This window comes from Rhipicephalus microplus, chromosome 2, assembly GCF_043290135.1.
Source record: "Rhipicephalus microplus isolate Deutch F79 chromosome 2, USDA_Rmic, whole genome shotgun sequence".
Taxonomy (NCBI): domain Eukaryota; kingdom Metazoa; phylum Arthropoda; class Arachnida; order Ixodida; family Ixodidae; genus Rhipicephalus; species Rhipicephalus microplus.
In genome coordinates, this window is record NC_134701.1 from 193941591 (window position 1) to 193968684 (window position 27094).

The 27094-nt window shown below is 47.6% G+C and overlaps 1 protein-coding gene across 2 annotated transcripts in view; it reads right to left on the reverse strand.

Moving 5' to 3' along the window:
• Window positions 1-1163: 1163 nt before the first annotated feature.
• The window catches only part of LOC142796475 (uncharacterized), a 378314-nt gene continuing 352383 nt past the window's right edge, over window positions 1164-27094 (reverse strand). The window contains exons 1-3 of one of the 2 annotated variants that reach the window (XM_075887195.1): window positions 5241-5514; window positions 4679-5200; window positions 1164-4579 (exon numbers count right to left, since the gene is read on the reverse strand). In XM_075887195.1, the coding sequence (XP_075743310.1) occupies window positions 2355-4579; window positions 4679-4877 (2424 nt within the window). In that variant the 5' untranslated portion in view covers window positions 4878-5200; window positions 5241-5514 and the 3' untranslated portion in view covers window positions 1164-2354. Of the gene's footprint in view, window positions 4580-4678; window positions 5201-5240; window positions 5515-27094 lie in introns of those variants that run through there. The other variant, XM_075887196.1, reaches the window with a different exon arrangement.

Sequence of the window (27094 nt, forward strand, 5' to 3'; positions counted from 1 at the left end):
AACAAAAGCGGTCCGCTTTACGCGCGGTGTTCGAGTGCCGTTATTATTGTTGTTGTTCGTCCAGCTTGTCCCCTTCACTCGTTTCGGCTGCTTGTTTTTTTTTCGCGTCGTTTTTCATTGAACGTGGCGCGCGTGCTCGTAAATGAAATTTTCAAAAAAAAAAAAATAAAAGGAAGAATGAGGAGAAGAAACCACGAAGGCTCTCCGTTTTCCAGCACAATGCGGAGTGTGCGCGCGTGCTTGTCTGCTCTTAGGAGGGGAGAGGGGGGGGGGGCAACAATAAATGCGCCAGCTGAAAAGATCCTTATTAGCCCCTGGAGCTTGCAGAAAACGCTTGTTTGGTTTCTAGAGAAGAGAAAAGAACGCAAATAAACGACCGAAAGCACGGCCCGTTCGGAACGGCGCATTCAAGCCTCTCGCGTACAAAAGAAGAGCTGCTCCGGCGGAACCCTGTTTACGCCCGACGCAAGAGATGGCGCCGCGCTGCTTTTGAAACGTTGAACGAAAAACAAAGTGCATTTCGGTTGAAAGAGTACAAAAGCCGCTATTGGAGGCCATTTTCTTTTCGATAGCCTCGCCTCGCCTGCTGCTGCCGCTGCTGTTGCGGCTTGCAACAATTGGTTTCCAAGTCTTTTTTTTCCTCGCCAGCCATAGCGTGCTGAGTGGTCGACAATGAGTTTTTCGAAGTGAACGAGCGACAGATGAGAGCTTCCATTTCAACTCGGAAGGCATTGAAAATCGCTCCCGCTTGAGGAACGTCCATGGTGTATATACGCGTGAAATACAGCCTTCGCTCATATTGTCGCCTGAATGTCGTCACCTCGTCGAACGACGGGAAATATATAAGCCTGAGAGACCGCAGTTTTTCGGAGGCCACGGGACGACTGGTTAGCCACGCATTTCGCGTCAACAGAGCTCTTGGTGAAGGGCCGAGCTCGACGCGCTACACTAGACGGCGCTGCAGTGACGCATTGCCGGGTGTTGAGAAACGGCGGACCGATCCCGCCGAAGCCACCACTGTTGCGAAAGACGGCGACGCCAACACGGCCCCGGAGGCGCCACTGCTTTCGACTCCGCCGGGAAGGTCACCAGCCGTTTGGTAGCGTATGTTTCTCAGCTCGCGACTGCTTCTGCGCAGAGCTGAGGAGACGAGCGGACGAGACGACGGTGAGTTAAACAAGGTTTATGTACAGCATATATACAGAGGCGTTACAATTTCGGCACTGGGGCCGGCAGAGACTCGAAGAGCCGAGCTCCTCTCTCTAACACATAGGTCAGCCTTTCGCCTTAAACCGCTGACTCACACACATGTCGGTACTCCGACACGGGGACTCCTCTCCTAGGATCTCCGATCGCGACGCGCCGCAGGGCTTCTTTTATTTGCACCGGGTCCAACCAAAGTGTCCAATCAGAAGCGCCGCGGGTCGTCTGAGCAGATTCCGCCAATGGGGGGTCGCCGCGCCATGCGTCAGACCACCAGGCACGAGAACGCCGGCTCGCTGTCACGTGCGCCGATGACTCAATGCACGTGGGCGAGAGAGGCGCCGCGCGTGTTCACGCCGTTGAGATGTTCGCGTCGGGCAGACGGCGGGCTGGCCTTGACCCAGATTGCCTTTTTCAGAGGCACGGTCGTTTGACGAGGACTCGCTGGCATAACAGCACCCCCGCCGCCAGACAATGCACCGGAAAGACGAGCTGCTTCCACGGGGCTCGGATGTCAGGTGCGCTCGTTCGCCTGGTCCCTCCAGGTTCGCCTCCAGGGCCATGGGGAGAATACAGCTCCAGACTGGTCCGGGAACACATCCCATTTTTGACGACGGATCCCAGCTCCACTGGCTTGTCGCCACAACTTGTCGACCAGCTTCACTCGTCTCTTCTGACCATCTTCGGTTTCAGCACTTGTCGATGGTTCTGCAACTTGCTAAGAACGGTTCGACAACAGACAACACACGACACACGCAAGTGCCCTCGGTCACCCAACAGAACACCAGACAAAGTATAGAACAACATATACCTATCTACGTGTCTATCGGAATTTCGTTCCCTCTACATCAAGAGGCACATGTGGGACAAAAGACTCCTAAAGTAAGAACTTGAATTTTTCACAATTACAACCCCGCAACGAATTAGAATACCACATAAAGTTGGCCCCTTGAGATCACTCTGAACGAGAGCGCTCAGCCCAGGTCGTGATGAGGTCAAAATTTTGCCCCGAATCGCCAGCCAGAAACCGAAAGGTTGAGAAGGTACTAACTAAACGCACTGCTCAATGCACCTGCATTAACGTTTACCTTTCCTCTTTTTTTTTTTTTTAGCGAACGTCAAAGTTGCGCTGTGGAGCAACATGCTCCACCTCAGTAACCGGCCACTTTTAGGCGACGATACCTATGCGGCACCAAGAGCGGCTCACACTTTCGACGTTGTACAGGGGAACAACGATACGGCTTGCTACTGATTGACTCCTCACCGCTTAGCTCGATATCGTGTTCGACCACCGTCGCGTCTCCGGGACGGTCCGACAACACATACCCAAACTCGGAAACAATCTTTCTCAGGTTCTCTTTTTCAGGTCCTCCTTCACTTAAGCTAGGCTCTAGGTTTATCTGCTCCCGGATTACTTTCGATCCCCCTTCGATCACCTCACTAGAACTCAAATTTTCTGCTTCCTCTTCCTCTGAAGCCTTCAACAGCTGATTTACGACCGCTTGATATTGAACATTGGGTTTCATCAAGTTGTAAATTTTGTTCTGCCGCCTTCCTACTTGCACCTCATAATTTGTATCGCAAGGCTTCGATAATACTTTGGCGGGCCCTTCCCAATCAACCTCAAGCTTGTTCCTTTTGGATGGCTGCAGCCGCATTACCTGATTATCAACTTCAAAAGCGCGCTTCTTCCCCGATTTCTCGTAGTGCTCCTTCGACAGCACTTTTGCCGCGTTTTTCTGGCTTTCCACTCGCGCTTCAATTTGGCTTTCCACTAGCGCTTCAATCGAGAGATCCTCACTCTGCCCTCGAATGAGCGTCTCTCGATCAACTCTCGGCAGCTCGCTCCAACTTTCCGCTACAGGCGAGAGCGTTACAACCCTCTCGCTCTGACTCAATGGCGCCACGTCGTCTCCCCCAGCGCATACCGCGCCGGCCGCTCCCGCGACGGGCCGCTCGCGTGACTGCTCACATGACTCATGCGGAAAATTTCCTTTCTGGGGTTCCGTCGACCCGCCGACAAGGTCACTTGAGAGTTCACCGCATGGAACCAAGTCAAGCTTCCGCGAAAGCTTTCGCGCTTGCGATCGCGTGGGAGCCATGCACGCTAAGTTGGGGAAGAACGATTTGCCCTGCTCTTTGAGAAGCTGCTCCGAGTTGTTGGAGAAAAGATAAGAAAAACGACCATTCAGCGCAGCAGACACAGCCGCTTCGGTGCAAAGCTTACCGAACGGGCCTTCAATGACAACGGTGGCGATTGGTAAGCGAACACTCTGCTCCTCGGCGACCTGCCTGATCCACGCGCATTCTCCTGTGAAGTCATCCGGAGACACCAATGAAGGATGGACAACGTCCATGGTTGCCGCTGAGTCTCTAAGTGCTCGGCACGTTTTCTCATTGACCCTAATTTCTTGGAGATACGGCTCCAGCAACCGCATGTTTTTTTCTGATTCTCGGATCGTTGCGAAGGCAAACTTTTCCTGACAGTTTCTCGCGATGTGCCCTTCCTTTTTACAGTTGTAGCAGATTAGCGGCTTCCGTTTGTTTTCCGATTCAAATGCCTGTGTGGTAGAAACCTCACTCGATTTCTCCGCTTCTGCTTGCCCTTCCCCTACACTGTCCTTAGTAAGAGATGGGTCCTTTTTGAAATTACGGTGCGGAACGGGTTTCCGTTGATCAGGTTTCCTTGAAAAGCCCTCTTTTCTCTCATCTTTTTCAACGCGCACTGCCCTGCTATGCAACTTTCGGCGAGTATAATACTCCTCAGCTAACTCAGCTGCCTTATTTAACTGTACTTCCCCAAGTCTGTCCTGCAGCCAAAGTTTAACATCCTCCTCGATGCAGCGGTAGAATTGCTCCAATGCAACGCATTCCACCACTTTATCGCGGTCGTCATAAACACCTTCGCCCTTGAGCCATTCAATTAAATCGGCTTTAAGACGAAACGCGAAGTCAACGTGTGACTCATTCCCCTTTTCAGCATACCGGAACCTTTGCCTGAAAGCCTCGGGTGACAACTTATAACGTCTCAAGAGCACTTCTTTAACCTCGTCATAGCTCTCGAACGCTTCCCTAGACAAGCAAGTTATCGCGTCGGACACTTCGCCGGGAAGAAGAGCTAGCAGGTTCCGCGCCCAAAGAGGCCGCTCCAAAGCGTTTCGCTCACAGACGTGTTCAAACTTGACGAGATACTTCGCCATGTCCTCGCCTACTACGAACGGTGGCAGTTGGTCCCGAATTCTAAAACCGCTGACCTGAATCGTCGGAGAAGCTACGCTAGGCGCCTGCGAACACTGTAGGATTGCCAATTCTATTCGTTTCATCTCGAGGCGCTCCTGTCTCTCGGCCTCCTCGCGACGTTCGCGCCTTTCAGCTTCTTCACGTTCGCGAGCTTCGCGCCTTTCAGCTTCTTCACGTTCGCGAGCTTCTCGCCTTTCTTCACGTTCGCGAGCTTCTCGCCTTTCAGCCTCCTCACGTTCGCGAGCTTCTACTTCTCGCCTTTCAGCCTCCTCACGGCGTGCTTTAATATCCACCCAGGCCTCATCGACTTCCTCAGCCGACACTCCCTCATCCTTCATGATATCAAGGATCGCTTGCTTTCGTTTCGCACGGCCCAAAGTAATGCCGAGTTCCTCACAAATTTCGATGAGTTCCTTCACTTTAAGGTTCTCCATCGTTCACACTAGCCTCTTGCTGTTTGCCCCTGTTAAGAATCTACTTGCCGTACCCACTATAAGCCTACTAGCAAGACGCGCAAGCAATTTTTCACACTCCCGTGTTTACCCCCTCCGCATTAACTTTGGTTTCAAAGCGCTTCGACTTGGCTTGAATCGATCAAAGCTCACTTCAATGCTTCACACAGCCCTTCTCTAAACTACTACAACCTGAGCTAGAGTAGTCTGGTGAACTGAGGGGAAAACATCAGGCACTCACCGCATCGATGTCGCTGACGCCGGCCGATCCCGCAGCTGCCAACCACTGTTGAGAAACGGCGGGCCTATCCCGCCGCTGACCTCCACTGTTGAGAAACGGCGGACCGATCCCGCCGAAGCCACCACTGTTGCGAAAGACGGCGACGCCAACACGGCCCCGGAGGCGCCACTGCTTTCGACTCCGCCGGGAAGGTCACCAGCCGTTTGGTAGCGTATGTTTCTCAGCTCGCGACTGCTTCTGCGCAGAGCTGAGGAGACGAGCGGACGAGACGACGGTGAGTTAAACAAGGTTTATGTACAGCATATATACAGAGGCGTTACAATTTCGGCACTGGGGCCGGCAGAGACTCGAAGAGCCGAGCTCCTCTCTCTAACACATAGGTCAGCCTTTCGCCTTAAACCGCTGACTCACACACATGTCGGTACTCCGACACGGGGACTCCTCTCCTAGGATCTCCGATCGCGACGCGCCGCAGGGCTTCTTTTATTTGCACCGGGTCCAACCAAAGTGTCCAATCAGAAGCGCCGCGGGTCGTCTGAGCAGATTCCGCCAATGGGGGGTCGCCGCGCCATGCGTCAGACCACCAGGCACGAGAACGCCGGCTCGCTGTCACGTGCGCCGATGACTCAATGCACGTGGGCGAGAGAGGCGCCGCGCGTGTTCACGCCGTTGAGATGTTCGCGTCGGGCAGACGGCGGGCTGGCCTTGACCCAGATTGCCTTTTTCAGAGGCACGGTCGTTTGACGAGGACTCGCTGGCATAACACGGGCTGCGTCATAAACGGTGTACGGACTTTCACGTCAATGCACAATGCGCTGCTGATGTTCTTCCCTCTCCTCTCTTAAACTCTTCATTCCCGCCCGAACCACAGAGCAGCGTCACTGGTAATGAGAAGACGTCTTTCGCGAAAGCGTACCCAAGGTATACACCGGGAACACATCCGAGAACCTATCGTTGAAGCAGTCATACGGAGTTTACTATATATACACTCGAAGGAGCTCTGCCACTAGTGTCTAAGAGAGCTACAACACATGGCGCTTCGGCCTGCATGGTAATGATGTGTATAGTACATGAATTTGTGTAATCCTCATTCTTTCCGCTTCGTTTGGCTTCGCATGACTTGAAGCCACTTTGTCACGGGACGACAATCGGCCAATTGTCAGCAGTGGCACTTCACCACCTTAAGCTTTCTATAGGCTCACAAATTCAAATCGGGACACGAAGTTCACAACGGGCCGCTTGTCTATTCGTAACGAAACCAAAACACAGCAATAAAAAAAAACAAGGGCGTTCAAAGCGCGCAAGCACGAAGACTAGACAAATTTGTGTACTACCCATAATTCCCCAAGGATTAGGGCTGAACAATCGCAGCGCCAGGGGCCCCTTTAGAGTTAATTTTAGGAAACTTCATAGTAATAGGGTTCCCAGGCTAGGGAACCCTTCTGTCGTTTCTCTACACTCTCACGTGCAAACTTTCAAAAGATCTCTACTTAACATGTTCCAGACCTTCTTCAACACGCCAATACCATCCTTTGAATATGACACCATTCTACGCCCGTACTAACACGTTTAAATTCAGCTTCTTTCCACGAACTGTTGAACTTTGGAATAACTTATCCGGTGACATACGTTCTTTGCCCTTAAATGAATTCTTGTTATCCATAAATACCCTTTCACAGTTTTTCTTTTTCCGTTTTACTGTTTACTGTGTTTACTGTGCTCTCTTCCTTGCCACCAAGTCTTCATTATGCCACCATGTGATGCCATGTATTGCCACTTTGTATTTTGCTTTTCTTCGCAAAGTATTACACCATGTTTGTTTTGTACCGGCCTGTTACCCGCTCCTGCCATAGCCCTTACTGGTTGCAGTATGTAAAAATAAATAAATAAATAATAAAATTGTTTTCCTCTTCACCAAGAGCATGTTAAAGCCCGAGTTTAAGCATGCGCTGCAACCAATATGGCATGGTTAGATGTGGGTATCTAAAAAAAAATTAATAACTAGGCCTAAACGCTAGATGTCGCCACTTCCGTCTGAAGCGCGCCACTGCTCGTTGAACTCTGTACATTATTTGCATACACTGTATTACACGCATGTACTGAGCGTATACAGTCTGAGTGTTCTTAAAAGAGGCATAAATTCAGCAGGAGATAGAGGCTTGAAGGGATGACTATTGCTTACACTGCGTGTCACTAGGGTTGAAGTTCGGACGTGTGGTCTTGTCTTCATGAAGAAGACAAGTCGAGTTGTATCCTCGAAGAAGAGACAACTTGTCGAAAGCTGGGCTCAAAACCGGCTGCACGAGAATATTAATCTTTGTTTTTTAAGTGCTTGTACAATGAAGAAGGTGAAAATTGGCACCGTTTCTCCTTCTTTTTGACTCTTACACAGACAGAAATACGAAGTCACGAACAAACACACACTGTACCCCTATCTGACGAGAACTGGCACTTGTCGCTAGAGTATGCTTCGCGTTCGCGTACTTGCCATAAAACACAGCCTGGCTATTTTATTGTCCATGCTTCAGTAATTATGTTCGCTTGTCCACCTATTCGGTTACGAAGAAGGCTTTCCCGGTCACCTGTGGAAACGTTACTTAGCGTACGAAAGAAAAAAAAAATCGCATTTTTTTCAGGCAAACCCACAGACCACATAAATATATCTACGAAACACTGCGATCAAGTACGCTTTTTAAAGAAGTGAGCACTTCCTTTTAAACTTTGAGCGAGCAATGCTCGTTTTTTATACCACCTTATTGCGTCGCACTGGCTGTCCAGAAAGAGGACAGTCGGTATAATTTTCACAACAATGGCATTCAGGTTTTATTTTTTTTTCCCCAAATGGATGTATACTGACTGAAGCGAGCAACCCGCGTCACGCTGCAGTTATTTCGGGGCCAACGCAAGCACTCTGCTTTCTTCGACCGCAATCCAGCACAGTGCATACTCGATGAAGGATTAACACGGAGCTCTCATTTGGGACAATTACCTGGCACGCGGATGCTCGCAAAGTGCCGCGGCTACATCATCAGAACGGGGCCAAAACGCGGCTGGCCCGCAATCGCATCAGCGGGAGCGCCAGAGAAGTCAGTGCGCGCGTGCGCTTTTTGATCGAAGGCCCGTCCAGCAAGGCTAAGTGAAAACAAAAGCAAACACGGACTCCATCGGCTTCGAGCACCCACATGCACACACACGCACAAACCCGAACAACTTCGTGCCGAGAAAGCATACACGTATACGCTATATAAACGCTCTACAGCACGGCGTCCAGGTATGCCGGAACAAAACCAGCAGGGACAAGGCCTCCAGCACCATCTACCGCAGTCAGCGGCGTTTGCACAGAATGAACACCACGACAACGGGCGTAGGACAAGCGATTGCAAGGCCAATGAGACGCTCAGGGCAAGGCGAGTCGAGCGGGGCCGATGCATCTTGGATCTGTCAAAAGCAGATTTGCGGCCGAGCGCGGTAATTAAAAGCGGGAATGGCCGGCTGGTCAGCCCCCACAGTTCTTCGCTCGAGGGTGTGCTCTCCGTGTAGCGCCAGCGTCCTGCCGATCATTATTGCGTCGAGGTGGCGCGCCGACGTGCTCTTCCGACCGCGAAACATGTCTGCTCGACCCACGAGCAATCCTTCACTCGCGTACACCGCGCGCTGAATTGACGGATAAGGTGGAGTATAGGAGGAAAGAAAAAAAATAAGCGGAAGGGCAGTGAGGTTAGCCAGCTCTTAAACCGGCTGGCTACCCTGTGCTGGAGAAGGGGGTAAGGGGAATAAGAGACGACAGAAAATAGTTGTTACAAAGACAAAGAGAGAAGCCAAAAGATAGCGAAAGAGGAAGAGCAAAAATAAACAGAATACGACACTAAAGTCTGTCTCTAGGGGCAGTTGTTCAGTTGGCCAGTTGAAAGTAATAAAGCTTTCAAAGCTTTCTGGGCTGAGGATGGACTCGGCCAATCACCCAGAATTTTTTTTCCGACAAAGGCCGATCACCTAGTCTATCTAGCCTCGGTAAGCTCTTGTCCTGGCGCATTGAAAGAGATACACTGGCACAGAAGATGGGTGATTGTTTCTTCGCAGCTGCAATAATTGACGTAGAGGTGCTGGTCATTCCAATAAGAAAGGAGCAGGCATTCGTGAAGGCCACGCCAATCCACAAGCGGGGCGGCACAGGAAAGTCTCTTCAGCTAGAGATATTCCTGAGGGAAGACGGAGATTGCACTCGTGATCCAAGGTATGTAGGCGAGCGTTTGTGAATTTCATCAAGTTACACCTTACCAGTGTGAGGTCATGTGCAAGCGAACGAAGCTTTGTAGCTGTGTCGGTTCTTGAGAATGGATGGCTGTGTGTAGCATACTGTCATGTGAAAATCTAGCGGCCTCATCTGCGTGGTCGTTGCCATATATACCGCAGTGACCTGGCATCCACTGATACGCTATGCTGTGTTGTCTCTCGATTTATTTGTGGTGATAAGCCTTATATAGGCTACTAACTGGTCATTAAGACCATGACAAAACATGGCATAACAGATTGAAAAGCTGTCTTCGAGTCCGACAAGATGAACCAAGCTTCCGAAGGTTCTTCAACTCTAATCTTCTCAACTGCACGTATGGCGGCGAGGTCTGCAGTTGCTGATGACGTCAAATGCGATGTGATGGACTTCGCGGGAATCCCCTGCTGAGCTTACTGAAGAAACAGAGCTACCCGCGTAAATGTGAAGGCGTCCGTTGTGCTTCTTGTGCAGGAACAGTTGTGTGGCCAACCCAAAGCTAAATGCGACGACTGTTTTTAATTTTGAATGCCAGGAATGGTAATAAGAGCTTTGAGTAGGTGTAGGCACCACAATCGTGAGGTAGAAGCGGCCGTGCTGCATACGTGAAGTGCGATGGAAGCACGGCGCAATGTTGAGCTACAGCTGCGCTGAACGCAGAGTGGGGCCTAGAAGTTCAAAGTGATGTGAGGTGATGCGATTGAATCCGAACGAAACGTCTTAAGAGCAACCTCAAAGCGTCTGCGCAGATTTATATGTCGACTGGATAATAACGCGCCATGACGACTGCCGCTGCTACAGACGCACGTCTCGGAAGGCGAAGCCATATTCGCAGTGCTTAGGCCTGAAGTGACTAGAGGATGCGTATGTTTGTTCTTCAAATCCTGCAAAGCACAAATGAGCTTTAGTGCATAAAACCGAGGAACGCATAAACCGCGCATAAAACCGAAGAGAGTTGAAGCATTGCTCGTACCAACGCACCCCACGTTTTTTTTTTAGCAAGAAACAGCAGTACGTGGGTGATCGTGGTGAATTCCGTTTTCATGTAGGTGATGTGAAGACTCCAGGAGAGGTCGCGATCAACTGTGACTCCGGTAATTCTGTGGAATTTTACGTAGTTGATCATGTTTCCGTTGATTTTAATCACATACGGGCCCATCACCTTATGTGTGAATGCAGTAAGCGAGCACTTCTCTGATCATGGCTCTCCCCGTCCTTCAAAGTATACCTTGTTGCCAGCGTAGCCACTCTCTGAAGCCTGGCACGCAGATGAAGGCGTGTTAAGCCTGACACCCATATGCAGATGCCATTGCCTATATTGATAGATGGACTGATCATGAAAGTGCGTTCCAATCCGGCCCAGGTGATGAAGATCGTTTGCAAGCTGTCAAGGGTGACTTAAGCTTCTCCAGAGAGATTAAGGTGTCTATTCTTGAATATTTGGACACTGGCGCGTTCTCTAGGTGTCGCGTGGTGCACGCGGACTGACCGACAACTTTCATGCAAAAGTCCTCTGCAACTTCAATATCTCCGTGGCCTTGGTGGCGAGACAGTACACTTGAAGGGGCGATGTTGATGTGGGGATGTTCGTATAGGTGACATATAATTCTCCATACTTGCGTTAAGGCTTGTGTGAATCCAGCGATTCGCACACATTTCCACCGAAAAAAATGAAGGGAATTGATTTGCTGTTGAATTTTGTTTCATGCAGACGTCTTGCCCCCCTCAAGTCGTAAGTTGGGATAACGCGCCTATATCGTTGTTCAGCTCGACGACGGATCACTCTGAGCCGTTTCAATTCCACGTCATATTGACAATATTTGAAGTAGGTTCAAAATAATAGGTTGCTTCTTAAGCAGCACCTCTTATCACATCCTCAAGCGTGTCAAGAGAAGGCGCTTCATTTTTCTGACACCTCCGCTGAACTTTGACCAGTCAATGTGAGTCGAAGCCTTGCAGTTTTGTGATCTGCCTAGGTTCTTGTTCCTTAAATAAGTGGGTATGTGGTCACTTCCACAATTTTCATATTCTGCGAACCATTGAACCTTTTCACTTAGGCTTCGTGACACAAGTGTTCAGTCAAGGCAGCTGCTACATTTCGTTCACCATATACACGTAGGACTCCCGTCAATAACACAAAGCAGCTCCCACTCCGAAGCAAAGAAGACTTGCCTTCACCGATGATCTATCTTCTGATTTCCCCATGGTGGGTGGTGAGCGTTGAAATCTCCGGTGATGACCCATGGTCCAGGCGTGGCTGTTAAAGGTGCGCGTAGTCTTTCTGGTTCAAGAAGGCTTGAAGGTGATATATACGCGCCTGCTAGCGTGATTTCAAAGTCCCTACATTTTACTGCCAAGCAGACATACCAGCTGTTGTCGTCAAGTATTACAGAGTGATTGATATAGGTAAGCTTGCACTTGATATAAACGGCGACTTTACTCTGTTCGTTGCAGGTAGTGGACTCGAAGGCTGCGTACCTGGATAGCCGTTTCACATTGCGAAGTCGCGACTCACAAATAACAATAATGAGAAATTGGTTTTCAAACACAAACGCTCGAATTTCATGAATGCCGGGTTCGAGACCTCGTAAATTTCACTGGATCTATGCTCTCTTGAATTCTTTACAAAAGGCTTGCAGAGGAGGAGCCATGGTGCTTTTACAGACTTGACAGCACTGAGTTCAGTGCATCTAACAACTGAAGTGCGATCTTCACAGCCGGACTGATAATGGTAGTGAGGAGCACAGGAATTGTATTCCTAAGGGTCTTTACCTTGGATACGACTTCCTTATCTCGACGGAAAAGCATCGATGCAGAGCAAATGAAGAGAGTCATGTCCTGAACGGCAATCAGTGTTGTTCATGTCGTTTTCTAACTAGGAAGCTCTGTATGATATTATTTTGTATGCTCGAACCCTTATAAACAAAAAAATATAATATATAATAAGTGTAACCTAATGCTACAATTATTAAGACACTTTCTCATGCAATTGGATGCCTTTTTCTTGGATTTTGCCCCTCTCACATGCCAGCATTAAAAAAAACAAAAAAACTTTCCGCTTTGACCCCGGGAACTAAACTAACTAAACTCTTGGTGCTCTGCATCTAGCCTAAAGTAACAAACTGAATATATACGTTTCTGTACTGACGCAGGAGTAGCTTCATGCACGGATAGAAACATTTGGTCGAGCAGAATTTCGCCCCTTTGCGACGGGTCAGGAACCAGCTGCGTAATATTTCCCGCGCAAACGCTGTGAGCAATCATCAACTTTTACACATAAAAAGGTAGGCATGGACCAGCACTTATCGCTTGGAAAAGAGAAACAAAGAAAAATCGTTTCTGTATTAGTCACAGAGTCCGGCAATGTCAAAAAAAAAAAAAAGGCAGCATATCCACGGAGTGAATGACGGAGAGTGGGGCGAAGCATTCGTCCGTACATTCGTTCTTGCTTCCGTCCGTCCATGCGTTCATCTGTGTGACCATCCATGCGTCCATCCACCCGTCCGTGCATGCGTCTGTTCGTGCATCCGTCCCTGCGTCCGTTCATGCGTCCATCCATGCATCTGTCTGTATGTCCTTTCGTCCGTCTACTCAACACTCCAAGTACCACCATCTCGCATCTTTTCATCATATATTCCCCATATAGCAGCACCACCATCCAGCGCACATTCCAAGGACTAAACGAGAGGTGGCACACGCACACTTTCTTACTGCTTGCGCTTCGGTTCTACTTCCCACCTTTAACCACCTTGAGTTCATGGTATATACTAGTTCACTGTATTCATGGAACTGCGGCCCAACTCTCGCTAAACCTTTCTAAAACTTAGGAGGTTACACCCAGCGAGTATAACGTAGCAACATTTTCCTGTCAGATAGTGCCCAATGTACATGCCAATGGCTGCTAATGGGAAATGAGAGACAGGAGAATTCGGCTTTTACTTTCTTACGGCTTGCGCTTCGTATCTACTTCCCACCTTTGACCACCTCGAGTTCATGGCATATACTAGTTCATTGTATTCATGGCACTGCGGCCCAACGCTCGTTAAACCTTTCTAAAACTACAAGGAGGTTACACCCAGCGAGTATAACGCAGCAAACTTTTCCTGGGCTGTCCACCAAGCCCGCGAGGCGGCTGAGGAGCTTGGCATCTCAGTCCCCACGTGGGAGCTGCCCGCAACACAGTGATCTGTGTTTTGGAGGACCAAACAAAAATTTATCGAATCCAATTTTTCTGTCAGATAGTGCTAAATGTACATGCCAATGGCTGCTAATGGGAAATGAGAGACAGGAGAATTCGGCTTTTACTTTCTTACGGCTTGCGCTTCGTATCTACTTCCCACCTTTAACCACCTCGAGTTCATTCATGATATATACTAGTTCATTGTATTCATGACACTGTGGCTCAACGCTCGCTAAAGCTTATTAAAACTAAGAAGGTTACGCCCAGCGAGTATAACGTAGCAACCTTTTCATGTGAGATAGTGCTCAATGTACATGCCAATGGCTGCTAATGGGGATCGCAGCGTGCGCGTTAACTAAAAGCCGAATTCTCCTGGTGTACGCGCGAAATTACATATCGTCCTAAAGCACCTGCGGGAATAATGTTAAAGCAAGTTTTCCGGGCTGTGCGTACACTACTCACGGATTGAGAGAGAAAATTTTATCGCTCAATGAGGCATATACTTTTGTTTGAACCACGTTCAGTTCGGTTAATATTGGCGTCATTTCAATTTCAATGCGTGCGTCATTGTTAACGTTATCTTTAGATACCAAACTCGTCGCGATATGACGTGGTAAGCGCGAGCAATCGCGCTTACAAGCCGTCATGCTAGAAAAAAACCTTGATGTCGCGTTTCAATCCGGAAACACCATATACATGCAAGAAAAGCCACGTCTCCGATTATGCTGACCGCCCGAATAACGCCACCCTCTTAGCGACAAATTTCTGCATGTGCAGACATCAGTTATTTGAAATCGAACATGAGCTAAGGACTTGGATGGGGTCCAGGTATTCAGGCTGCGTACGCCCGGCAGGTGAGCGCCGGGTATAAGATCAATGAACGCCACTTACGAGCCAAATCGATTACACCTGCCGGGAGAAACTCGTTGCGCATGCAAGGTCGCGTCGCATCGCACAGCAGTGCAATGCGTAGGTGCCGAAAAGCCGCGCTGCAGAGAGCCCCGCGGCAAATCAGCAACTGAGGGAAACAACTTTCTCGCCAAACGCGTGCCCGTCAACACCCGCGATGTGTTTGACTGATCGCGTTCCGCGGGCCCATTTGTCAAAGCTCCGAAATATCTTCCGGGCCCGTGTATTCTATGTGCGCATTGCTGCGGTGCCCTTTCTCGGAAACATACTTGGTTGATGGAATTATTTCCAGCGATATATCAATGGTATAACTCAGAAAGATGACGCGACCACGCATGTCGATGATAATCGCTTGTTGTTGACACCCGAAGGTTGTCACACTGTTCACCAAGAAGCCGACAACATGGAGTTTCCTAAATATACACTATAGAGAGAACCTTGGCGCTGTCTATGGGAGCTGCAACGCTTGGCGCTAAAGCGAGCATGGGAATTGTGGGTAGCAGACGGATTTGCCTTGTCTTCGTACTTTACGTTCCTTTTGACTTCGCGTAGCTTGAAGCTGTTTTGTCACAAAACAACAATCGGCGAATCTTGAGCAGTTGCGCTTCACCACCTTGATCTTTTAGGCTTGCCATTGCTAATCGGGTAACGAAGTTGAAAAGGGTTAATTCTTTTCTTTGAAAGAAAACCGAAACACAGCAATAAATGAAGCCACAAGTGCACTTGAAGCCCGCAAGTACTAAGACTAAGCAAATCGGTGTATTACCCATAATTCCCCTGGTCACTGAACGATCGCGGCGGCAATGTCCCTTCAAGTCAATTTTAGGAAACTCTATGGTTGACAATGCACGGCATGTTTCAAGCGTGGTGACACAACACCCATGCAAAAAAAAAGAAAAGAAAAGAAACACATGGCAGCAAGATGACAGATTGGACCAGCTGGCTAGGATTCATGTTTTAATTTGGTTACAGACATCACAGGCAAGGACCGAAGGAAGGGACGCGCACTACGGCACCACGATCCTCCGTATTCCGAGCTATGTAGGCAAGGGAAGAAAAAAAGGAAGGAAGGGGAAAAGGATGGAAAGATCGGAAGGTCAACAAGACGAGCGTCCAATCGATAAAAAAAAAGTACATTGTAATCTGTGGGTGTCACAGAGTTAGAATACGAAGTTTAAGAAAATTACATCGAGCTATGCCACAAAAATACTGAAAATACATTTTGAAATTTCTTACGTCACACATTGAAATTTCGGCACGATGAAACTTCAGCCTTGATTTTTGCCGATAATAATGAACTTATGATAATGAAACATACAACTTCTGAATGCTCCGAGTGTAGTTTGTCAATCTCAATCAAGTTATCCGTCCTCTTTAGTGTCCCTTTAAGTGTAGAAATGATACCGTCGCTCGATGTCATTTGCATCAGTCGAATTGACACGGGACGCCCACAGTTAATTTTCACGTTTTATGAGGCATCTTATGCTTTAGCCTAGAAATTATAAACACAATGTAATCCACGATAACACATAGCAGAAAGCGCAAATACGGACGAAAAAGACGGGTGAGGATGCTGCCCTGAATGACGGGCTTGTTTCCACGCTTGCAGTCTTTTACCTTTAAACCCTGCCATATACGTCAACCTCATGCCTTCTAAACAGCAATCTACTTGAAAAAAAAAAGCATAGGTGAGTGGTGAAGATAAGGAAGACTGTGACAATCTTCCTAGCATCCGTGAGGATAAAAAAATTCTCAACATATATAAGCGTAACCGGTCGCTTTCACGAACGTACATGAAGATATATCCAAGAACACGAAGTTATCCCACGCAGACATTTGATTTCATATTTCATTCCCTTCCCCCGAAAAACTACACCCTCCTCGTGACGATTTCACCAATCTTCCCTTCCTTTTTGGCAGACGAGTGACAGACCCTCCGAGGAGGCGACCGTCAGTAATTGCGTCCTTATGTGAAGCGTTTAGGAAAGAGAAAAGCGCGAGCCGAAGAAAATCGCCGCACTGAAAACGGTGCCAAACACGAACCCTCCCCTCTTTCTCTTCTCTCTCTTCCTTCCTTTTTCTCGCGCCTTCTAAAGGAATCTGCGAGTTCCCGTAATATATGACTTTAAAGAATTGGAGCAACTGTCCGACGCTTCCGGCCTCTTTGCCCAGGCAGAGTAAATATGTGTCAAGTTCTCTCTAAACGGCTGCTCGCTGCTTTCTTTCTCAAAAGTGGTGCACGCTAAAAACGAGGTGTGAGAATGAAAGCTGGCATAGAGACACATGCGACTCTGTGTTTGGAGACGCGTAATGCTCGACTGTAGCGCTTATTCGGAATTCGGATAAAGAGGGAGAGAAAGAGAGAACTTAAACTGGTGGCAGCGGGCGTTTTAGCGGGCTTCACTCAGTCGATTACGACTGATTTATGGTAGAAACAGGGCTGTTCTTAGCGACGCCTCAGAATCTCGGCCCCTTCTGAGAAGAGAGAAACCAGAAAAAAAAACAACGTATGGACAGATGCCTTTTCTACGTCAGGATGCCGGATTAGTCGTCAGGGTCCCGTAATTAATGATTCCCAATGTCTTCCTGATCTCTCACCAGATCCGGGGCTTCATGGTTGGCGCATCTTGACTCATTTTGCGCTTCCGCTGCCCGTTCGTGGAAACGCGTTTTCATGGTGTCTCCTGACATGCTCTTTTCTTTTTGAACTGCCTCTCATATAGTAAACAAAAAATACAGTTATACAAAATTCTGAGAGAAACCTGCTACTATATTCGGGCCTTCTCTTGCAGGCATGCGTAAAAGAGGAATAAGTTAGCGAAGGCTTTGAAGAGCGACACTGCTTCGGTGTGTTTGAGCGTCTCATGATCTGGTCGGCGAGCACGCAAGGCCAAAGATGGCAAAACCATGGTGTTTCCCTGTTTAACAGTTACACAACCGCAAGATCCAGGTATGAAAAGGTGGCGAAGATTACAATACGTTCCAAACTGAAGTCACGTTGTACTCGTTCATTGCTGTTTTTAAAGTTCTACCATACACCAAATTTACCTCTAGTGTGTTTCTGATATGGTAGCGCTGGAGCAATCATTCCTGTCTTTTCAACTGAAATCATTCAAAGGTGCTCATAGTTATTAAAAATACAGGTACACAACCTGGAAGCAAGTCTATAAAATGCTTCCCTGGTGCAGCATCGCTCATAATAAGACCACGCCTCTTGAACTTTGAACAACAGTGTGCATCTTTAATTTCTTTAGCTGAGAGAAGAGGAGAAACATTCGAAATAGTACCAGTTATGTGCCCCTTTTTAAAGGGTTCCTAACCAATCCGAGTTCAAAGACGAGAGAGTGGTTCCTTTTTTTCATTCACTACACCCTTCCTGCAGGTGACACCACCTATTGGACAAATGTTTTCTGATATAAAGTACGGGTACAATCTCAGCAAAAGGCGTGGAGCTTATTACAATTTCGTGCTCATCGGATAGGCGCTGTTATATCCGTATGCGCAGGCGGAAACGAGACCAAGTGATATGAGTTGGTAACGCAAGATAATCATGCGCGACAAAAAAAAAAAAAAGAACGAATGAGCGACTGCACGAAAAAGCACAGTAGGAGACAATTCACCGCTGATATTTCTAGTATATCGAAAAATAAACCGTTTTTATCTTAATCACGTCACGTAAGAAACCCTTCCGGCGTCACGAAGAGTGGCCGTGTATAGACGCGAAACGCAATGACAAAAAAAAAAAAACGCGCTTGTTTTGAGAACGCTTTGGAACCATTTAAGAAGTTGCCGCCCAGAATAGTTTTTTCAGGGACGGCAAGTATGTGGTAAGAGTAGTATGAATTAATGCGTCCAAATGAAAGGGACCGCGAAAGTGCCGGAATTCGAGAATTGGAGCGTGAAGCTGCTTACACCGGTCACCGTTTTACGTTTAAAAGCGGTCCCATAAACATTGATACAACGAGTGTGCCTCTAGAGGCACGATGAATGCTTTGGAACTACAGGTTCTTCATTTCAACGGAACACTTTATCTGTGTTCTCAATTAAGGCACTGCGTTGACGCCCGCAATGGAGTCTGGTGCGAAGAATTCCTTGAATTTTGTTCCCTCTCCTCAAATTTGTGATGACAGCGACGGCGACGAAAAAGAAAAAAATATTGCCTTGTGTATTCATTTAAACGTACGGTAGCAAAAGGTTGCTCCGGTGCGCCAAAATTTGTTTGTATATTATCAGAATCTCACAGTTCAACGGCTTATGACAGTTGTTCAGGTAGTGGTAAGTCATTTGCTAGCACACACAATTGCTAACGCTCTTCTTCAAATTAAAACCAATTTCAGAAGCATCAGTGCCTGTACATTTCCGACAAAAGGCCACTTTGACCGTCGCTGTGAGAGTTTCATGAAGGAACTGGACAGCTTGGAGCAGAAATGTTTCTCATTGAGATGTCAATTGTAAGGAAACGAAATTGCGTTTTGCTTACCTTGAGCATAAGTTGAGCAGTCTTTGCTATGACCACAGTGCGGTATTCTTCTTGCACACGCACCGATGAACCTGTATCGTAACAGAAAGAAAAAAGTCACATATAAATTCTTTATATTAGGCTTAAGAGAAACGATATAAAAGAACAAACCTTCTCAAAGGAACAATAAAAAGCAACAAAAAAAGCCATCATGTCAAAGTGCTTTTTAAAAACCAAATTTTCATTAAATTGGTGCAGGTTATTGCTACTTACGCGCATTTATTTACAGAGCATGTCTTTTTTCTAATACCCAATAATGTGTTTGGACTAATTAACACGATACTAAATTAATTAGCTCAATGCTTTCACCATCGCAAAGCAAGATCAAGGCTGTAAAAGAGGAGGCCAATGAATCAACACTATACGTAACTTTCTGTCTGAATGTGAATCTAACTTAACTAAGCTAAATGGCTGGTCCTGCATTTCATCGACAGGAATTTGCCCACCACTGGTGGTAAGTGAAACCGCGACATCGCGTTGAACATCAGATAATAGCCACCACAGCTGATCCTAATGCCCCTCTTCACTCCTCCTACTTGACACGCAAAATCAGTCTTGACAACACTGGTGGAAATCTAAGCGTGTCTGCACGTGTCCAGCGAATGCCTTGAAAGATGGCTTTTCCTTAGTAAGACTACATATGGGGAGAAGTCTCTTTCTAGTCTTTCATTCCATATAAAATTCCCAACCTGAACTCAGCATGCGTCCCTCAACCCCTTCTCCCCTCCTCCAATCCTCACTCACTCACTCGCTAACTCACTCACTCACTAACTCACTCACTCACTAACTCACGAAAATAAACATGCGCTAGCATACACACACATGAATCTCAAAGGAAATGCCCCCGTTTGCGTGACATCTGTCAACGACGGTAACTTACTACCCAGTGTTATAATAATCGTAACGCGCAGCTCTGTGACTGCTGTAAATCCGTATGCCTAGAAGTATACACCGAAACAGGCAAGCAGCTGCGACGTTGCGCAGCAATACTTGAAGTGGCCGCTTCGCTTCCGGTCCGGTGGCGAAATTCGAAGGGCCATTCACAGTAGTGCTCGTGGAACTAAACTGACGCCACGCCAGAGCCACGGATGGTCAAAATTAGTCCGCATTACCATGCGACAGCACACTCGATAACTTCATAGTAATGACAGGAAACAAACATTTAGAACTATGTTATATTTGCCTCAAAGAGCCACTCACTACCCTTTGTTCGAAAACGATAGGGTAGTTTTCTCCTGTCCTTCGCACACGCGATGCATCCTCCTCGTTCAATAGTTCCTAAAAGCACGCGAAAAACGTCAACACTAAGCGTAGGACCCATTAGGATTTCGCACTTCTCGGCTACGCGTTACTATCGCCGCTTGCGCAGTTGTAAACACGCAAAATGAAAAGTGACGGGTTGATCGTGCACGCTATTCATCCGAGACAAGAAAGAACGCATGGTCGGCTGCACGGAAAAGCAGCGCAGGAGACAAATCACATTTGATATTTCGCGTATAAGGCCCAATCGAGAACATGTACACTATAGACGTCACGGCAACTACTGTCTGCGTCACAGAAACGCGCAAGAAGTCCAAGAAATATAACGAGAGAATATTTAGCTAATTTGTTTCGTATTTTAAGAGTCAAGTGAGTGGCCCTTTAGGTTTACTGTTAAGTTGGCACGCAATCCGACAAAATTGAGTCACACACACGGCAATTTGTCGTTTATCTTTAGGCTGAACCCTCAAGAAAATACACAAGCGGAACATTAAATACTTCGAATGGCTCAAATGTTTTATTGCGTCGAAACGAAGAGGGATAGAAGATATCGCGCGCTGAGATTCGAAGGTGGTGACGCGATTTGGCGGTGGCCCAAAAGGGGCTCACCCACAGGCCATCAACAATTGAGTGATTAAGCATAAAACAGTACAAAATCGACTGTAATGTGTCGTGTAAAAGCCCACCCGAAGTTTAGAAAGAATAAACCAAATGTAAGGGAATCCACGCAGAAAGTTATCGATAGACACAAATCATCATCATGATCAGCCTAAGTACGCTCACTGCGGGGTAAAGGCCTCCCCGTGTTCCGCCAATCAACACGGTCCTGTGCTCTCTTCTGCCACATCATACCTGAACACTTCTCAATTTCATCAGCCCATATAATGATCTGTCTCTCTCTCGCACGTTGCGTCCTTTTGGAATCTGGTCAGAAAGCAAACGAGCGACAAGGAAGATGTATAAAACAGTTAAAAAAACAACTCTGCTGGAGAGTTTTAGCATATAAAAGTCAATCCGACAGGAATCCCTGCACACTGACACAAGTCTGGGGACACGTTTCATAACGTAAAGTTTTTTTGATCCATCAAATGCGCGAGGTACCTGCAGTTTATTTTCCATTTGGGTGTAATCAAGTCGGCCTTCGGTGAAGTTCTTCCACACGGTTTCCACCGCACAGGTCTTATAAATAAAGTTGATGGTCGCGCACGTTCGCGCGACACTAACGTGAGGTTAGCGGTTATTGTCATGGAGAGACACGCATTGGACCTGCTTGGTGGCTTCCGCGCTTAACGGTTGTGTCATCCGCGATCTTGGACACCGGCGTAGCTCTCGCCGAGTGGTGCCCCGTCCTCGGACCCCTTCGACCGCGTCCCCCTTATCTTACCCATCCTTTTTGTCGCTGCATTTCGGTGAGTGCTCTCTCTTTTTTTATCTTTCTACCATTCTATTTATCCCCATTCTCCCATCTCCTATAAGGCACTGCGCCGTGTGGCCTTCAAGGCAGACAAAAATTAGGTGCTTTTTTTTCCGTTTCTTCAAGAAACACCTACTCACTCACGTGAAATAAACTCGAAATATCCTCACCCTTAGCACACAACTATAACATTTAAAAATGTTAGTGTGGTGGTATCGTCGCTTTTCCCTGAACGATTAAAAATATGGAAAGCTCTGTTTTTCTCATGAAAGTACACGGTATATAAAGAACCAACTAATACTGAGCATTATCCATACAAAAAAAAAAAAAAGGTGGATGAAGACTACGCTGGGGGGAGCACAGAGACGAAAAAAAAGAAAACAATTTAATCCCGCTAAAGGGTAACGCACGCCAAGAGTTCTATCAATCATTCGGAAGGGGACCTTCGGAAGACGATTCTAGATCGTGTTTATACGCCGCCAAAATAAAGAGGCACCCCTACGACCACCGCTGTGCGAACCCATTGAAAAATCACGACGAAAAACAAAACGCAACCTTTCTTTTCGAGCTGAATTCTGCACGCCTCGCGGAACAGCGAGGTCAGCGATTCATTAAAAGAAAAAAACAAACAAACAAAAAAGCTCCACTTTCACGTGTCAGGGAACAACAACGCAACGAGCCCGCCGCGGGTCGTCACGAATAATGCATGACGGATTCGTCCCCGAACGCTTCCTTTACGGCGTCAACGTGTGTGTCTGTGCAATCGCGATAAGATAATCCTCCGCACCGTCAAGGGCACCGGCATTCGGCCCCGCGCCTTACGCAAGAGTCCCCCGTCCCACAGCGACGGGCCACCGGATTGTGTACAAGACAAGCCACGGGAGACCCCCAAGATGCCCGAGTTCACTCTTCGCCACTGATGCGACGCGCGATTCACTCCGCCGTATTAGAAGACTACGGTGGAAAGGGAATAGGAAGGAGTTGCGAAGGTGCACGGCGCAGTATTGTACACTGCGGCCTGATACGGAGCGCATCCCAGATGACCCCGAACGGCCAGTATCGATATGGACGCTACCACGCACACACAAGCGTACAGACACGCATGCATACGCATCGAGGCTGATCCGTCCTTCTTAATTTACTGCTACGACGACTCGGAGGCTGTACACACACGCACGAAGCTCTGAATACAAAACAAAACAAAAAACCGAAACAAGACAAGCCGCGAATGAGAAAGGAGATGGGAACGAGCCGGCTGCTTCTTTTTTAGAGGACGCGGTTTATTGTCGTCCTTGTCCCCGCATGCGATACGGCGGCGATTCGTTCGCGCGGAAGCGGTCTTTTGGCCCAGCGGGGCGTATAAATATATATACTAAAAAAGGCGACGCATATTCCATAGTATATGCATCTGCACCCGTATTGGTCGACGAACAGTCGCGATGTTCGCGGGCTAATGACGACGCTGGAGGAGTCGCTTAATCCCCCCGGTGTTATTCTTGTTTGTTGGTTGTCTTTCGCCTTCGCCGTCGCCGGCCGGTTGGACTCTATTAGGATGCGGCTCACACGAAGTCGAATTCTCTTGGCGCGTGCATTTTAGCAAACTGCGAGCGCCAAGCGAGCGCTTCCACATCCGACCTCCATCCGCACAAGGCGCTATAGCGCAAAGACAACGGGATGGCGAGTGGCCCTGTACGGCGAAGTGCAATAAAAAAAAAAAAAACGTACTAAGTGCGCGTGCTTCTTCGTTTGGCCTCTCACACTCGGATCAGTCGTCAGTGCTCAACTATTAAGTCGTGAGACGTTGCAGCATCGAAAATGAGTCGCCGCATATTCAGCAGCCCTGCGCGCCCGCTTCGTTGGTGTCCCCCCCCCCCCCCTTTTTTTTTGCATACAACACCGCAGGTTACTCCAGTATGCGCACAGACGAGGTATATACACCTGGAGGAGGGTGAAACGTAGCCACAGTCTATGTTGTTGCATCCAGCTGGCAAACCCGCTACCTGCCAAGTTATGCTCTTTCGCTTCAAGCCAGTTTTCTTTTCTCTTCGTCCCGTAAGAGCACCGAGAAGCGACACGCGCAGCAGCAACAGAAGCGACGACCTCAATTCGTGGGGGTTGCTGCTTATAGTGGAGCTTTTGTGCAGCTCCCCCATGGAGAAAAAGAACCAGCGATCAACCACGCACCGATGGCCTAAGGGTGTAAAGTTTCCGGGGCTTATGAGCGAGAGAGGAGGACAGGAGGCCCCCAACGGGATGTGACTATCGGAGAAAACTATAGATTGACCCGATCTTGGCAAACGACAGTGTAATCTGACCCAACTACTGTTATGTTTCGTCGAGACGAAACGTGAAGCTGTTGTTGACCGACGCGTTGAGGTGAAAGTAAGCTTCGTTAAAACGCGATAAGTGAAATCTAACTTTTGGTGTTGTCTTTTCATAATCGTTCGAGCGGAAATGTTGAAATTGTAAGAACGATTCCTCTCGAAACTGGTCACCATTGCAGAACATATGGTAACTTGAAAAGAAGTTGCTGATATCAAACAACCAAACAGTGAGCTAAATTCGCTCACGGAGGTGACTTTGCTAAGATAATGTGAGCTAGTCCAGATTTAATCACGCACAAACCTGGATTCCTCAGACAAAAAACGCGAAAGACCTAACGAAAGAGTGTATTAAATATGCTTGCGTAAACCATATAATTACGTCCACCAATATCGGTTAGTTAATAAGCGCGGTTTCCAATGACTGCTCGCCTTCACCATTGTTACTAGCGCAGCGCCAATATTGACGGCAGTTTCGTCTTATGGATAATATCATATATAAGATGAGTACCATCATAGCTCGGGGCGCTGATTTAAAGTCTTCTCTGAAGAAATTGAAACTATCCTTCTGCGCCTACGAGTCAACTTCTCCGCAACAACACTGCTTTCGTCGCTGTTGTATGTCACATTGTCAGCTTCTCGTTCCCTAAATACGGACGAAAAGCCAAAGCTTATTGCACAAATGATTCGGGATTTATATAGCCAATTTTAACGCTTGAAAAATCGTTAGGTAAGAGGGACGACCAATATAACGAAAAATGCTAACTCAGTGGTGCAGTTCTGAAAGTTACAACTTGTCGTCTTTCCACCCTTGTGCTTCCCATACGGCTATAGCGATGTACAACCGTTTGGAAAGAATAGTGACTTCAATGCCGCATGAAGAAGACAGACAGAGCATTGAATAAGGTGGCGAAGGATAATAACCGAGTTTAACCGAAGCAGAATATCGTTAAGTGCACTCAAAATGTGGTTTCGCCTAGAGTGATAGATGTAGCCATGAGTTCAGGCATTTTTGGTCTGGTTTCTCGGATATAGCCAGCATTGAACCGGGACCTGATGAAGACTGTATGTATTACGTTTCGCGATATCTTGTTGCGCCTCCAATTACGAGACGAGGACGAGACAGAGAGCATGTAGTCTCTGTCTCGTTCTCGTCTCGTAATCTGAAGCGAAGCAGGAAATGATAAGCCATCACCAACTAACTTAATTCATCCCTCTGATAAACGTCACCCTACAAAGGCGAACCTGTTGCGAGATGTAGAAATGTAATTCAAGCGGACACAACGTCTCTCGAGCGCATTGATGTACTGTGAGGGAGTAAGATGAAAAAGAAAAGGCGTTTAAGCGAAAATACTGGTAGTGAAATTACAATGTTGTTTCGTGAGGTACTCGGGTATGTAAACTACCCATTCTACAGTTGTGAGTTAAGGCAAGTTCTGTTGACTATAGTTTTCTCTGGTTTGGGTTCACGTGTTACCAAATCAATCATGATTCAATGGCAATTACCTAGACCAGTGGTACTCCTATATATATTTTCAATTGCGCAATTCAGGGAACATCGACATTTCTACGAAATTCACAAGATAAAAAAAATTACGAAGACGTAGGACCCTAATGCATCCCCAATGGCGATTATAAGATGGCTTCCAGTGTTTGAAGATCATCATGATATTTGGTGTGTGACGCCCAAAATACCACTATATCCTTGAGACAGAAGCCGCATTGGTGGGCTCCGAAAACGTCGACCCCCTGGGGTTCACTAAAGTATACCCAAATCTATGTATACCGACCGGCCTCTAACATTTCACATTCATAGAAATACGGCTGTCCCGTACTAGATTCGATCCTGCGACCTTTTAGTCGGAAGACGCTATATGCTCTGTCAGCCAAAAGGTCGCAAGATCGGTAGTGTAGTGGGTATACCCACTAGACTACCATGGCATGTGATGTTTGGGGAATACATATTGACGTTACATATGTCGCGCGCAACAGGTTGCACGACCTGTGTAACACCCAACTAGTCCGGACGTAAACAATGCCGCATACCGCCAAGTGGGTAGCTACAGCAACATTCAATGCGTCACGTGACATCCTAGGCAAATGTCGTGTTACCAATACGCCGTAGGTCAGGTTTCGTTAGGGCCTTTCAGCGTGCCGTGGCAGTGACGCAAGCCGCAGCATAGCACCTGCTGAGCAGCCTATACGTGCCCACCTATCAGTTCAATAGAAGGGGGCACCACGAGAGGGACGACAATGACCTCGCAAGGTGAAGCTGCGTAATATATAAATAAAAAAGCAAGGAAAGAAAGGCGGCAGGATGGCATGGACAGAGATAGCGCCTTACAAGTGCGCCGCACTCTTGCATTGTCCGACGCCCCGGGTCGTGCCGAACAGACCAGGAGGAGGAGAAACGGAGGAAGACATCAGAAAGAGCGGCCTCTTTGTGGCAACCGCCGTAGGTGCGCTACCAGACCTCAGAGTGACCGAAAAACGACCTTTCCCTCTTTCGTTACTTTTTTATTATTTAATTTATCTCTATTGGTACCAGTGAAACAGAAAAAAAAAAAGCACAGCCCGAATCTACCAACTTTTCCTCTTTTTTTTTTTCAAGTCAATGCGATAGCCGCAATCCCGGGCGGTATGTACAATACGACTTTTCCAGTCGTCCGGAGCGTCTTATTGAGAGCAGAATTATATAAAAAAAATTGTTGCGGGGTGCCATCTTGTCTCAAAACATGACAAATGTGATGAAGAGGAAACCAGTATAATGCGGGGTCCGTTTTCGAACTGCTCTCTCTCTCTCTGTCTTTTTCTTTTGTCTCTACACGCCCAACAAGTTAAGTCATATTCTTATCTTTACGTTCATTCTTCCATGTTCTTCCTCGCTGATGTGGCAACAAAGAAAACGTTCAGTAAAGTGGCTCTCGAGTTATAAGACACGTAAACTGCTGCCTCCTCTTTTGTCCTCCGTTCCAAGTCGCGCTCGCTTTGCGCACTCGCTCATTGCTATCAATCGTATGGTTCGTATAGAGAGGAGCCGCCTGTAGTAGTATACGCAAAAGAAAACACACCCATAATGGGCTGG